General features: G+C 42.7%; 1 protein-coding gene across 4 annotated transcripts in view; it reads right to left on the reverse strand.

Moving 5' to 3' along the window:
• The window catches only part of AGXT2 (alanine--glyoxylate aminotransferase 2), a 41,851-nt gene extending 27,437 nt beyond the window's left edge, over positions 1 to 14,414 (reverse strand). For 2 of the 4 annotated variants that reach the window (XM_081520509.1, XM_081520510.1), the window contains exons 1-4: positions 6,715 to 6,783; positions 5,493 to 5,677; positions 2,150 to 2,273; positions 272 to 366 (exon numbers count right to left, since the gene is read on the reverse strand). In XM_081520509.1, coding sequence (XP_081376635.1) covers positions 272 to 366; positions 2,150 to 2,273; positions 5,493 to 5,677; positions 6,715 to 6,750 — 440 coding nt within the window. In that variant the 5' untranslated portion in view covers positions 6,751 to 6,783. Of the gene's footprint in view, positions 1 to 271; positions 367 to 2,149; positions 2,274 to 5,492; positions 5,678 to 6,714; positions 6,804 to 14,326 lie in introns of those variants that run through there. The other 2 variants (XM_081520508.1, XM_081520506.1) reach the window with 2 other exon arrangements.
• Between the last annotated feature and the right edge of the window lie 878 nt (positions 14,415 to 15,292).

Here is a 15,292-nt window from a genome sequence, read left to right on the forward strand (position 1 = left end):
TGCCTTGTAGCTTTCTTTTTAATTTCATAGAGAATCTATGACATAACTAGGCTTCCAAACTCTTTATTAGTTACCTCAGCCAGGGACCTCTACATGGATCAGGCCAATTTGTGTGGTGTTATCCAGCCATAAAATTCATTTGATGGGTGCTACCCTAAAATGTGACATTAGAGAAACTCCCCTGTGAAAGTCTCCCTCCTGCTCTAGGCTATATTAACATTTAATATTGGGGTCAGTTGGTGTTAAAATGAATATTCCAAGATGTGATTACCTGAAAGAGATGATGTCTGTGCTGTTTGAGTGTGCTCTGGCCATCAGCATGGCTAGGTCATTGGCTTCTGAACCACTGTTCACCAAGAAAACGACCTGGAGGAAAAAAATACACATGGTCTTAAGACACAGATTATTCAATTCATTTGAAATTGTGAAAGGGTGTATCCCAACCTCTGATTATTAAGAAGAGTTCCCTTCATACCAGTCAGTTCAGTCACTCAGTCGTGTCTGACTCTTTGCGACCCCATGGAGTCCCATCATTTAATTATTGATTCTATAGCTCTTCATTGAACAGCTGCTGAGCATTAGAGATACAACAATGGCTAAGGGAAGTCGCTCAGTCGTGTCTGACTCTTTGCGACCCCGTGGACTGTAGCCTACCAGGCTCCTCCGTCCATGGGATTCTCCAGGCAAGAATACTGGAGTGGTTTGCCATTTCCTTCTCCAGGGGATCTTCCCGACCCAGGGATCGAACCCAGGTCTCCCGCATTGGAGGCAGACGCTTTAACCTCTGAGCCACCAGGGAAGGGATTGTCCAAATTGTGAAACATTCCAGGCTTCCATTAGAATTACTTGATGCTCTTCAAAGTGCTGAGATGGAGAGGCTTGCTGAGGTGTACAGTGGTTAGCAGCCAAGGGAGTCTGAGAACTTGGTCTCTTGGCTCTTGAAACTGAATCATCCTGCTTGACTCTGAAGGCTTGGCCCAGAGGCCCCCAGGTGATATCCCAGCCTGTCTGTTCTGCGTTTGTGAATGTTAAAAAATAGTGAGGAAGCAAACAAAAGGTGCAGCTCATCCTGGTTGAAGGAAAGGGGAGCACTGAAGGGCACTGGATCCTTCCTAACCTGATTTTAGGGTTTAGAGTAGGATCCATCAAATGAAATTTAAGGCTAGATAACACCATCTAAGGGACTTCTTAGGTGGTGCAGTTGGTAAAAAATCTGCCTGCCAGTGCAGGAGATGGAACAGACACAGTCCGATCCCTGGGTCGGGAAGATCCCCTAGAGTAGGAAATGGCAACCCATTCCAATATTCTTGCCTGGAAAATTCTTTGGACAGAGGGGCCTGGTGGGTTACAGTCCATGAGGTCACAAAGAGTCGGACATGACTGAGCACGCATAAGCATGCAACACCATCCAAATTCGATGGATCCAATGTTGGAGTTCCTGGCTGAGGTAACCAAGAGTTTGGAGTCCTGCCCTGAACTTAGGTTACAGCTATTTCAGATTTCTTCATCTCTTGTAGATCGTATAGGAAATAGGGTACTTAGATAATATGGTAAAATAATAATCATAGCTGACACCAGGTATGTTGCACTGTTTTACAGAGATATTAACTCATTGAATCCCGAAATGCAAATTTTGGCCAACATTTTAACTTCTCAATCCAGTTAAAAAATTCAATCATTTCAGATGCAGAAAAATATCCCATTTAGCAAAAATATCAAAGTACATCTCAGACCAAACGAATTTAACGGTATATCAATTTTCTAAAAAAGTGGCTTCACTCTTTGTTAAAGAAGAAATGCCAATGACTTGGCAGAGGGACTGTGGAGCCAAGAGATGAAAACTTCCTGAGTAACACAGAGGAGAGTGTCAGGAACGCTGGGGCACCCCTTAAGTGATGTCTGCAAAGATATGGTAAGAAGAATGATCAAGGAGAGGCAGCCACTTGGAGCTGATGAAGTGAATGTCAACTGGTTTTAGCAGTAATTCATCGATTTCTTTCTTCTCCTTGAGTGCTCTCAGACATGGCTATTTGTGCACTCACTTTAGATGTTCAGTGCACAGACCAGATTCCCCGCCCATACTCTCATTTCCCCGTCCAGCTTCCCTGGGATCAGCAGATCCTGTCCCTTTGAGTTATGAGCATCAGACCTTCAGAGGCTCAGGAAGAAGTGCTGAAAGCTTCTCTGCATATTCGTGGATCAGAGGGTGGAAGAAGACAGAACTTGTATGCCACAGGCGGCCCAGCTGCTTTTGTGCTGCTGCATTTACTTTCCTGGATAAACGGAAGAGCAGAGTTACCCACACTGCCAGCGGGCATGTCCCTCCCCACACAACAATGACCATTGAATTCAAACCTATGGGTATTTATCAAAGAGTTTCAAGAGGCAGATTTCATCCAAACACAAGAAAGAGCTTCTTTAGCTGCCAGAGGTATCTGGTAATGGAATGTATTGCTTCAAAAGGTAATGAATTCCCGACCAAGAGAAGTGTTCAAAAGGAGACTAAATGATTGACTGCTGGGGATTTTAAAAGATAAATTCCTAGAGAAGAAGGAATTTTGAAGTTATAATCTCTTCTAACTAGATTTTCTTATTAACTACGCTTTAAAGAGTTTGGAAAATAGAGAAGACTACGTGTAAGCCTGGGTGTCTTTCCATTTTATTCTAAAGAATTATAGCTCAATCAAACACATGTTTATAAGATCAACAACTTTTCCTTTAAAGAAGATTCCAAGATTTGGGTCTTAGTAGTGGTCCGTGTTGATGAACAGTCTGTTATCACATTCTATGAAGTATCCAAAGTCTCACGTTGAGGGATAGTAGGAACTAAAAGTACATAAATATGTGAGACCTGACTTGGAATGCCTTGAAAAGACAGGCCAAGGTGTTTGAACTTGATCCAAAAAGAGCAACTGCTGAAGTCTGTTATCAATAATTGACACACCAAGAAAAAAAAAAAAATCAGTTCAGTGGTTAAACAATTTTGAGGAATACCAGATCAAATTCTTTACTGCAGGACTTATCAATCAGTACCTTTAATAGGCTCACTTGCCCTGTGTCTCCCCAGGAGGGAGATGGAGTTTAAAGTGTTTCCCAACCTTATTTTCTAATGGAACCGTTTAACAATGAACTTCTCCTGTGATCAGTGTCCCACAGAACTCACTTCAGAAAATTGTGGATTATTAATAAACTCTTAAGTGGAAGAGACACTTGACAAAAGCATTACTTAGCAAAATAAATCTGAGAGCCACATGGAGGTAGGAGGGAAGACCGGAATTGATGAGGCCAGTTACCTGGAAGGCTTGGTAGCCTTCCACGTGTGGGGGGAGCAGAACTAGGAGTCTGGGAATTTCTGAGAGGGGTTAGTAGGGAAAGGCATTTCAGTGGAGGGAAACTAGATCTTGGGATCAGGTTGGTTATATAGAGTGAAAGGCAGAAAAGAGTCCAAGATGACTTTAGTATTCTTCCCTGTGATATTGAGGGAAACCCCAGGGTTGGTTGAGAAGCACAACCAGTCTTGTCTTAACTACTCAGCTCCTAGCAAGGACTTACCCAGAGGAGGTGGCTCATATGTGCTCCTTGAATAAATGAATATGTGACTAGAAACAGTTTTGTGGGAAGCACAGTGGAGTTGGTCTTGGTAATGTCGATTTTCAGCTAATGGTAGAGTATCATGGGCAGGGGATATCCTGGAGGCTGAAGGAGACATGGGGCATCTTACTGCCCACGTTGGGTGTCTTAGACATGTCATCATAGCTTGGTGAGGAGCTGAGGCTGAACAGTTGGGTGAGGTTGCTGAAATGTAGCAACTATGTGGGAAGAGGTGGGGAGATGGGGTGAGACCAATTCTATGGAGGAAATAACAAGAGAAGAAGGGAGTATAGAGAGGAGAGGGGAGGGCTCAGGTAAGAGCCTGAAATACCCAGAGTTAGGAGGTCAGAGGGATGAGGTGAATGGGCAGGGGGCAACCAGGAGATGCACCAAGGTCATGGGAGCCAGTGGGAGGGGTTCATTCACAGACACCATGTTGCACGTAATTGGGAGGATTCAGTGTGACTGTTTAAAAATGTTCTCTACTTCATTTTTTCTTTATTTCTTTCATGCATGTTTATCTTATGTTTTAAACTGTATCTGAAATTTATTTTTCACACTCCTCAGAATGTGGCAGGCTACTGTGTGTATGTACTGTGTTGCTTCAGTCATGTCTGACTCTTTGTGACTCTATGGACCATAGACCGCCAGGCTCCTCCATCCATGGGATTCTGCAGGCAAGAATACTGGAGTGGGCTGTCATTTCCTACTTCAGGGGATCTTTCTGACCCAGGGATTGAACCTGTATCTGTTTCATCTCCTGCATTGGCAGACGGGTTCTTTACCGCTAGCACCACCTGGGAAGCCCTTCATTTGGGACTAGTTCCTCCTGAAGATGCAGACAGCTGAGGGAGGAACAGGTGAGGGCTGGACCTGGGAGTATAACTCCTCCTCATGGCCTGATAGGTGCTCATGGAAAAGACCTTTCACCCTCTCTTGCACAGAAGGGTCCACACCTTATTTAGACTTGCTACTTTATTTTTGCCCCATGTACTATGAGTTTTATTGATCAGATTATTAAAGGCAAGCCAGAATAGATCTTAAAATGAGATGGCTGCACTCAAACAAAAAGGACCACAGAGGGTCCTGCCCAGGGCACCCGCATGTGGGCTGATGATCAGAATCATAGAAAATCTCAAGATTAATGCAGTCATCCATTTCTGGAGTAAAATTTCAGCTCTGGTTACATCGTCTTCTTATCATACTTTCTTTCCTCCTCCATTGCACAGAGTTGATAAAGACGAGTTGGATTAGAAGTGATTTCTCATCTCTCATCATCTCTTATCCACCCCACACCTGCCCTGTGTACTCAGAATACTGGGCTTTCCCTTCTTCTCTGTCCTTTCCTCTTCTTCCCTCCTTCTCTCAGCTTCCCTGGTGGCTCAGTGGTAAAGAATTTGCCTGCAATGCAGGAGACCCAGGTTCGGTCCCTGGGTTGGGAAGATCTCCTGGAGAAGGGAATGGCTACCCACTCTAGTATTCTTGCCTGGAGAATTCCATGGACAGAGAAGCCTGGCGGGCTATAGTCCACGTGGTTGTACAGAGTCAGACACAACTGAGTGACTAACACTTTCACTTTCACTGCCTTTTCTGCTGTGCATGCCCTCTCTTTGAAAAGCTGTAGCTACTATTGAGGAGAAACACTCATGGTACATATTCCAGTGCATGTACCATGACGGTGACAAAACCTTGCATTGTTAAGAAAAGGCAAAGCATGGTGCGAAGATTTTTTTGTTGTTGTTTTGTTAGCCAGAAAATAGGAAGGAGCATGTTAGCCACAAACTGCCATGCCTGAAGAGACAGAGCTTTTCATCAAGGTTCTGAGTCACTAACATGATCATTAGCCTGTTTTCCATATCTTCTCTTGGAGTGAAAAATCCAGGTATTTTAAGGATACTCACGGGTGGCAGTGACCAACACTGACAGTGACAATCCCAGAAAAGAAATCCAGGTATCTGTTTCCCTCATGATCAAAGAGCCACTCCATGTGTCCCTGGTGGAGCAACAGGGGCTCCGGGAAATAGGCTGTGAGCACAGGAGAGAGATGTTGCTTATGGATCTCCAGGACTCGGCTATAGGCCAGGGACTGAAAGTAGACAAGAGTTAAGTGCTCAGCATCGTCTTTATCCCCACATTGCTTACAGATCAACAGCAGGTCCACAGAGCAGCACCTGAACTCCCCACCGACCTCGCTCACCAGCGCGGCTATTTGCCCAGGGACCTCCTTGAAAGACACACCCAGAGCCTTCCTCGCAAGTGGAGGAAATGATTCATGTGGCCCTTTAATCCTTTTCTACATCAAACCTGAAGAAGGAGGCTGGAATTTTCTACCTTTCCATAGAAAGCCTTGGCTTTGAGTTGATTTTAGCTGTGAAAAGAGAGACTGAAATAAATGTCTGAAGTATCTTGTTTTTTTCCTCTAATTTTTTTTTTTTTTGAGAATAAAAAACTAGAGTGCTTGTAGTGTTTATGTCTTTAATTATAAAGCTTCTGTCCTATCGTTCTCTTCTCTGTGGGTCCCTCCTGACTTTATCGATTCTACGGTTTCTAACTTATGAATATCATGTAGAATGAAGGGGGGGTGGAGAGAGAAAGAGAAAGAGCGAGAGAGAAAGAGAGGAAAGGAGAGAGAACGAGTCCAATATTTATTGCGTGACTGCAAAATGAGAAGTTGACACTTTCTGATGGCGGACTCAGGAAGGTCAGATCAGGCACTGACAGATGAGATGGAATGAAATGTGTGCCATCACATGTGTGGTCTATGTATTTCTTTGTGTGTGTGCATGTATACCTGTATCCCTGTGATACATATATGGTCATGGACAGTCTCTTCCTTGTACTCTCTGTCTCCCTCTGCTTTGTCTCCCCATCTCTGCCTCTCTCTCTCACACACACACATACACACACACACACACACACACACACACACACACACACACTTCATACAATACCACTGAGTGGAGTAAGAGAGTTTGGATGCTCCCACTGACTTGAAGGCTGTGATATCTGAGATGGCTCAGTGGCAGGCAGGGCCGTCTGTGGGTCTTTCTTGAGGAAACAGCTACCTTAGCCCTCCCGAGAAGAAGGGTCTCACTGGAGTTCGCCTAAACCCTCGACGCTTACCTGGTATCTTTCAGGTGTGAAGTCGCATGGCGGCATGCTGGGCTTCGTATGAAGACCGCACCTGGCCACAGACGTCCAGAAAGCGCCGGCTGAAAGTGCAGTGGATTAGTGTCCTCAACTGAGCATCACACAGGCCTGGTCGTAAAAATGACTGATCGTCACCCAAATCAAAGTCCTGAGGGCAATTTTAGTTCTTAGTTTTGAGAAAATCATTTAAATTTTAGTTTGGATTTAAAACTGAGGTATCTTTTTTTTTTTAAACAGCTCAGAAAGAGTTTATTACAAGGCAGCCAGGCAAGGAGAATTGAGGACGAGTCTCAGAACTGCCTCCCTAAAGGTGAAGGGGTTGGGGTACTTACGGTACAAGCAGGATGGTCTTAGATGTGGGGGAAGGTAACTGGAGTTAGGGAAAGAGGTGAGGTGATGGGTATTCTTCTTGGGTGCATCTCAGTTACAAACACCTACATGTAACTGATTTACTTCACTGTACAGCAGGAACTAATACAACATTGTAAAATAATTATATTCCAATAAAATAAATAGCAAAACAAAACAAAACAAAACAAATCCAAAGTGGAGGCGCTGAGCATGATCAGAGGATGGAGTTTTCTGGCCCCCGATGTCACCAGGCCAGTGTCCAGACACCTGCACAGGCCACAGACTGAGGTACCTTAATAATTAATTTTTTCTTTTTTTGGCCATGCATTGAGGTTTGCAGGATCTTAGTTCCCTGACCAGGAATTGACCCCAGGCCCTTAGCAGTGAAAAGGCAGAGTTCTAACCACTGCCTAGTCAGGGAATTCCCAATAATGAATTTTCTTAAACAACAAGGTCCTACTGTATAGCACAGGGAACTGTATTTAATATCCTATGATAAACCATAATGGGAAAGAATGTGAAAAAGAATGCATATGTATGTATGTATAAGTGAATCACTTGCTGTATAGCAGAAATGAATACAAGATTATAAATGAACTATACTTCAATAAAATAAAAAATAACGAATTCTCTGGAGAAAAAAAGAGTTCCTCTCGAATCTGAGGGAAGGCACACGGAAGTTACTGGGGAAAGTCATGGTTTCTCCTGCCTTGGTCCCTCACAAACTTGGGAGGCTCCTCCCTCTGCCGCCATACTGTAAGGACGGCAATTCTCTGTTCAGCTCAAACTTCCCTCAGGGCTGGGGGGTTGCTGGAGTACATCCTTTTTGTTAATGGAGCTGCTTTCTAAGCTTTGGGCTGCCTGGTCCCTGAATCCCAGTGCCAATCCCAGTTTCTGGTACTGGGTTGGCTCTCAATAAACAAGGAATGAATGGCTGTTGACTATTGTTGTTGGGAGGACAAAAAAGGGGTGCTAGGCCGTGGACTAAATCATACATACATGCAAGGAGACCTAGAAGACAAAACCTTCTTGTAAAACACAACTCAAAGTCCATGAAAACACAAGACCAGGGCAAACACAAGGTAAACTGGAGCCAGAGGAATTCTTAAATATTTGGAGCTAGAAGGAAGCTTAGGTTTTTTTTGTTTGTTTGTTTTTTGCTTTTGGTCAAGATGCTCATTTTATAGATGTAGAAGCCAGCCTAAAGTGGTGAATTAATTTAAGATCACCAAGCCAGTTAGCTACAGAAGAAGAACAAAACTTTGAGTTTCTGACTCCCAGACTGGTACCATTTTGCTTATTCACTGGCCACCTTCACCCTCCTCTTCCATCACAGATTTTGATCCCTCTATATAGCAGGGGATGGAATAATAGAATCAGAGAACACTGGAACTGAAAGAGATGTCTAGAAACTTTATAAGTACTCTTGGGAAAGAATGCTGCTAATTTTGAGGTTCAAGGTCAGTACAGAGATAATTTTACAGGTGGAGAGAGCTGGGGAAATGATTTCTCTTGTTCACTATGAAAGTTTGAATCCATGGATGTAATGTTGGTGTTTTGTGTGGCTATGGAGTCACCATCCTGAGAAACACAATGAACAATTGTGTTTTTAAATGAGCTGGAAAGTAATGACTCTGAATATGTTTTCTTTCTTTCATGAAAGAGTTCATTCACTGTTCTGCTCTAAATAATCATGAATGTCATTAATTTGCTCTTACTTTAAAAGCAAATGGCTTTGGCTATCCATACATAGAAATGACCCAAAAATAAAACTAAGTTTTCTGAGAATTTCACCTTTTGAAAAGCTTTTCATTGTGTATCTCTACATTAGTTACTCTTCTGAGATGGGGAAAAAAATTCTGAGTGTTTCTAAGAATTCAAATTCTCTTCAATCCTGCAGTCTCATTTTCCTATCTGTAAAATTGAAGTTACCCACTGAGGAGACTGAAAGGTCTCTTGACTCCAAAGTTACAGGAAATTATGAAAGTGGTCTGGAGAGGAAATAAGGAGAGTTGGAAAAATTTGATAAAGAAAAACTTGGATTTTAAGTGGTCAAGGAAGGTATATTCAATCATTCATTTGTTTGTTCACCAGATTTATAGGAATATGACAGTGGAATGAGGGCTCAGAATGAAATACATAAAATTCTGCTCTCAGGAAGGAAGAGGGAAGGAAGAAAGATTAGTTATCAAATAGGAAAAATAATGTCAACAACAAAAATAAGTCTAGATAACATCTCACATTTATATGTGGAATCCAAAAAATAAAACAAGTGAATAACCATATTAATAACAAAAAAGAAACCAACTCACAGATATAGAGAACAAACTAGTGGTTACCAGTGGTGAGAAGGATGGGGGGAGGGGCAAGATATTGGTAAGAGATTAAAAGGTATAACTACTATGTATAAAATAATTAAGGCACAAGAATATACTGTATAGCATGGGGCATATAGCTGATATTTTATAATTATTTAAATAGAATATAGTTTATAAAAATATTGAATCACTATTTGTATACATGAAACTAATCTGTTTGAACTTTAATGAAAAAAGAAAAAATGTAGATAACATCTTAAAACAGCTGAAAATCTCCCTCGCTAAACAACCCAAACTCAACAAAAATAGAAAATACAATAATCGTTGGACAAAAAGAAACAAAATGCTTCAGTTTTCATTATTTACTAGAAAAAACCTAAATACGTTGTTAATTGCCTGTATTCTCTATTCAAAATAACCTGTGTTTTGAGGATGCCATGGATTTGAAGGTTAATAAAGCTTAGAGATGGGAATACCAGACCATCCAACCTGTCTCTTGAGAAACTAGTATGCAGGTCAGGAAGCAACAGTTAGAACTGGACATGGAACAACAGACTGGTTCCAAATAGGAAAAGGAGTACATCAAGGCTGTATATTGTCACCCTGCTTATTTAACTTATATGCAGAGTACATCATGAGAAACGCTGAGCTGGAAGAAACACAAGCTGGAATCAAGATTGCTGGGAGAAATATCAATAACCTCAGATATGCAGATGACACCACCCTTATGGCAGAAAGTGAAGAAGAACTAAAGAGCCTCTTGATGAAAGTGAAAGAGGAGAGTGAAAAAGTTGGCTTAAAGCTCAACATTCCAAAAACTAAGATCATGGCATCCGGTTCCATCACTTCATGGGAAATAGATGGGGAAACAGTGGAAACAGTGTCAGACTTTATTTTTGGGGGCTCCAAAATCACTGCTGATGGTGATTGCAGCCATGAAGTTAAAAGACGCTTACTCCTTGGAAGGAAGGTTATGACCAACCTAGATAGCATATTTAAAAGCAGAGACATTACTTTGCTAACAAGATCCATCTAGTCAAGGCTATGGTTTTTCCAGTAATCATGTATGGATGTGAGAGTTGAATGGTGAAGAAAGCTGAGCGCCGAAGAATTGATGCTTTTGAACTGTGGTGTTGGAGAAGACTCTTGAGAGTCCCTTGGGCTGCAAGAAGATCCAACCAGTCCATCCTAAGGAAGATCAGTCCTGGGTGTTCATTGGAAGGACTGATGTTGAAGCTGAAACTCTAATACTTTGGCCACCTCGTGCGAAGAGTTGACTCATTGGAAAAGACTCTAATGCTGGGAAGTATTGGTGGCAGGAGGAGAAGGGGACAACAGAGGATGAGATGGCTGGATGGCATCACCGACTCGATGGACATGGGTTTGGGTAGACTCTGGGAGTTGGTGATGGACAGGGAGGCCTGGCGTGCTGCTGTTCATGGGGTTGCAAAGAGTCGGACACGACTGAACGACTGAACTGAACTGAACTGAAAGCTTCTCTGAGACTCCTGGAAATTGTGTGTGTGCACATGGGGATTTCCAGGTGAAAATTCTAGGGGAAATTCTCTTTGTAATGATAAAAAGTTTTCTAATATTCATAACCAGCTTTCAACACAGAGTGGAAATTTATCAAGAGCTTGTGACTCTTTCAAATGAAAAAAAAAAAAAGGTTATAAAACATTTGAAAATACACAATGCTCATACTTGGTAGAACATTAAAGAAATTTATTAAAGTGCTAATAATGTCTTATTTCTGCACAGCATATTAAGTCACTTTAAAAAAGTTGTCGAGAGGGGGAATGGATTGGGAGATTGGTATTGACATATATACACTCTTATGTATAAAACAGAACTAATGAGAACCTAGTGTATAGTGCAGGGAACTCTACTCACTGCACTGTGGTGACCTAAATGTGAATGAAATCCAAAAAAGAGGGGATATATGTACATGTATCATTGATCCACTTTGCTGTACAGCAGAAACTAACACGATATTGTAAAGCAACTATACTCCAATAAAAAACAAAAACCAAAATAAATAAATTTAATTAAAAATTCAAAACCAAACCAAAACAAAACAAACTTGTCACTTTGGGTGTCTCATTTGATACTTGGAATAGCCAATGGGTTCAGAAAGGAAGATATTATCACTCACCTTAGAGCTGAGGACGTGATTAAAAGTGAGGTGTTTGCAGTTTTGAGCCACCACTCACCATTCTGTTGATTCTTACAAACACCTCCCACCTTCCCTCCAAATCCTTCCAATAAATGTTCTTTTGCTTAAAGTGAACCAGGGTCACTTGACGTTGTTCACTAGCAAGAGCTCTGCCTGATTCTGAGGCTAGTGACTCTTGTCCTTCCTTTTGGCACGTTTGGGGGCAAGCCTAGTCTGAGCCCCTCCTAGCCTTCTGTTGGGCTTAGATCAGTCCACAGATGGCAGAAAGGATGGTCTGGAGGTGCAGGTGGAACACCTACTTTTAGGCTAATTTGAACGTTTTTCTTAGGAAAGACTTTGCAGGAGGCTTGGGAAGTTTCTCAGCTGGAAATGGGTGTTATGTGCAATTAATTTGCTCTCCTATGCACACCTCCTTGTGGGAGAGAAGGCAGATGGTAGCAAAGCGGTATGTTTGAGTGTATACCCATCTGCTTGAACATGTTATTCATTCAATAATCTTTGTGTGTGTGTGTGCTCAGTTGTGTTAGACTCTTTGCGACCCCATGGATTGTAGCTCACCAGGCTTCTCTGTTAATGGGATCCTCCAGGGGATCTTACTGACCCAGGGATAGAACCTGAGTCTCTTGCATCTCCTGCACTGGCAGGTGAATTCTTTACCACGAGCGCCAATTTAGCTAATTAGTAAAAAAGAAGGCACAGCTAAGATATTTTCTATACTCTTTCATCCAAAAAACAAATTGCTTCTATAACTTTGTGGATATAGTTAGCCTAACGTGACTGTGCCCGTCAAACAGAGGCAAGGCTGAATATTGCATGCACACATATATCACACAGTATACATGTAGGTGTTACATAAGGATTGTGACATCTTTTTTTTTTTTTTGCATATCTGGCAATACTTACACCAGGCGATCTTCCTATCTAACGTGGACCCTGTCTCCCCTCCCCCCATTTTATTTTTCTATCCCCTCACTATAATTTATAGCCCATATCTCTGCTGGATATTTTTAAAATATATTTATGAGTTTTTCTGTTTATCCTCAGTCTCCCGCATTGAGACACATAAGGGCTAAGGTTTTGTTTTGCTCACTGTGGCTTGGTTTAAGCACAGGGGCATGGTAAGTGCTCAATTACTTATTGACTAAATGTCTATTTGTAGAACTCAGCAGGTCCATAAGAAGGGTGTGTTCAACGAGTGTGTGCTTGGATGAACAAACAAGCAGGCAGGTATTTAAGACCAGTAGGTAAGAAAGTGGAAGTCAAGCACCAAAGTTTTTTGAAAAGCCAGGTAGAGTAGGACACCCATGTCTATGTGTCATGGATTTTTGTAAGATGACTTCTCCCCCGCAGTGCCCTTGGTGGAAGAGTCCCCGGTGAGTTCATCAAGATCGCTAGGCCCCGAGCCTCACCTGGTCCCACCCCCAGCCTAGCTCCACAACCCTCAGGGCTGGGGTAGGAAAGGGGAAGGGCTAGCAGAGATAGGATTTTCTCTTGTTTTGTCAGCAACCGGTCCTTTTAGGATAGCGTCCTCTTTACCAAGCGTGAGACTCTGGGTATAATTCTAGCTCCTTCTCAGAAAATGTTGGAGTTAAATAATGTTCTGGCAAAAGACTCATGACTGGGGGAAAAGAGAAATCCAAACAGGACTGGAAGAAGAGTGGTTTAGAAAGGGCCTGGTGGAATTACTCTGACTTTGGAGTCAGACAGGCCTGGCTTTGAATCTCAAGTTGTCGTGTCTACATTTCTGCCTTTGATCAAATTTTTAAATGATTCTTTATCCTTCTGTCTCATCTGTGAAATGGGATAATAGTACTCCCTAAGAAGTTTGGTTAAAGATGAGAGCACCGTATATATATATTAAGTTTCAAAGAATCACAGCTGTTAAGGGGGAAGAAAGCAAATGGAAGAGGAAGGCAGGAAAGAGAAAAAGGAAAGATGTGGAAAAAATGAAGATAAAATTGAACATCATGGGCCAATGGAAAAGAGTCCCCTTTGTTCAGGGCCTGTGGGGCATGGGGTCTTGCTATGTCTCATCAAAGAGATATATGATGCCTCTTATGCTCAAGTTTCATCAGGGAGATTAGTGAGGAGGTAGTGGGCTCCTAGTGAACAAGATATATGTGAAAATCAGGAACACATAGGAGATACACACACACACACACACACACACACACACACACACACACGAAGCTGCCACCAGACCTGGCCACCCCAGGTCTGTTCCTGCTGGAGAAAAAGGAGAGTCTGCGTGGAAGAAGAGGCTCAAAGTCTAGTCCTGGCTTAGGTGGCTTTGGGTAAATGACTGCACTTCTCTGAAGCTCAGTTTCCTTGTTAGTACTTGGGGGGGGGGGTACCACTTCCTAGGGGCATGGCAGAAATTTGTGAGGATGCTTTAAGTCTTTTAAAGTAGTTTTCCTCAAGCATCTATATACTACAGTTAATACTTCATTATTTGAATTGCTTTCTTTTATTTCTTCTTTATGTTTCTGCAAGTATTTTTAGTTTGAAATTGTGTCTAGCCTGATTTTATTACCCATGAATTTCATTTGGGGATGAAAGGATCCATTACAAAATATTGGGCATGAGAAGGGGGCACTGGGTCTGACAAGGTGGGGTCTAGCCCACAGGTCTTAGATGATCTGTCTGGAATTCCAGAATTCCAGGCAACAAACTCCAGAACTCAGCCCTTCCCCTCTCACTGACCCTTCCGCTGACCCACATCCTCCTGGTTTCCACTCACCGCTCAGGGAAAAGCACGTCTTGGGGGTCCAGAGAGATAAGGTCTTCAGGTGCAAAGCTTTCAGCAAATGTCTCCAGGCTCCTGTCATTTCTCCCAGTCGGAAGCAAGTCCCCACAGAAGCAGATCGGAGCAAAGACCCTACTTACTGCTCACTGACCAGCTGGACTTTGAGATTAGGAAGGAAGGGGAGGAGCTCCAGAGGGGAATCGTGGAGGGGTTACTGTCTTCACTTCCAGGGGGCCACAGAGCTTCCGTGGCTGGCAACAGTGCCTTAAGGGGAGAGAAAGGGCAAAGGAAAGAGGGAGAGGGAAGGAGAGAGGGAGGAAGAGAGAAAAGAGAAGGCAGGTAGGCAAAGCAAAAGTCTTCTGGACTTTTTTAAATTGAAGGATAATCGCTTTACAATATTGTATTGGTTTCTGCTATACATCAGCATGAATCAGCCATAGATATACATATGTCCCCTCAGTCTGGAACCTCTCTCCCACCTCCCACAGCATCCTACCCCTCTGGTTCTCCTGGACTATTTGTTAGTTTTGTGTCCCATGAGGGTCTCATTGGATGAACGTCTCTCTGCAGAAGGGTGATCATGGATGTGGGAGAAGGGTCAGGATACAGTTGCAAGGTCAGAGACTTAGAAAGGAAACAGTGAAAAAGAGAAAGAAGGAAGACACATATGAAGTGAACAGGTAAAGACATCACTGTTGGTGTTGGGGTTCTTGAGGAAGACAGGTGGGACTAATGGGGAAGAGGGTGGCCCATGGGAAAGCAGAGGGCACTGAATAGCTAAGGAAGACCTTGGACTGCTGCCTTAGGTATCAGAATAGTGCAAGAAGTTGAGAGCTGAGGAGTTAGGGGGCTTTATTTTTACTATGCTTTAATTTCTTAAATTCCCATTTGTCACTCCTGCCTCTCCTGCACCCTTAACCTCCACAAGTAACCATTCTGTGTGTTCAATGTATACTCTTT

The sequence above is a fragment of the Giraffa tippelskirchi genome, chromosome 8 (assembly GCF_054371585.1).
Source record: "Giraffa tippelskirchi isolate mGirTip1 chromosome 8, T2T-mGirTip1v1.2.pri, whole genome shotgun sequence".
Lineage (NCBI taxonomy): Eukaryota > Metazoa > Chordata > Mammalia > Artiodactyla > Giraffidae > Giraffa > Giraffa tippelskirchi.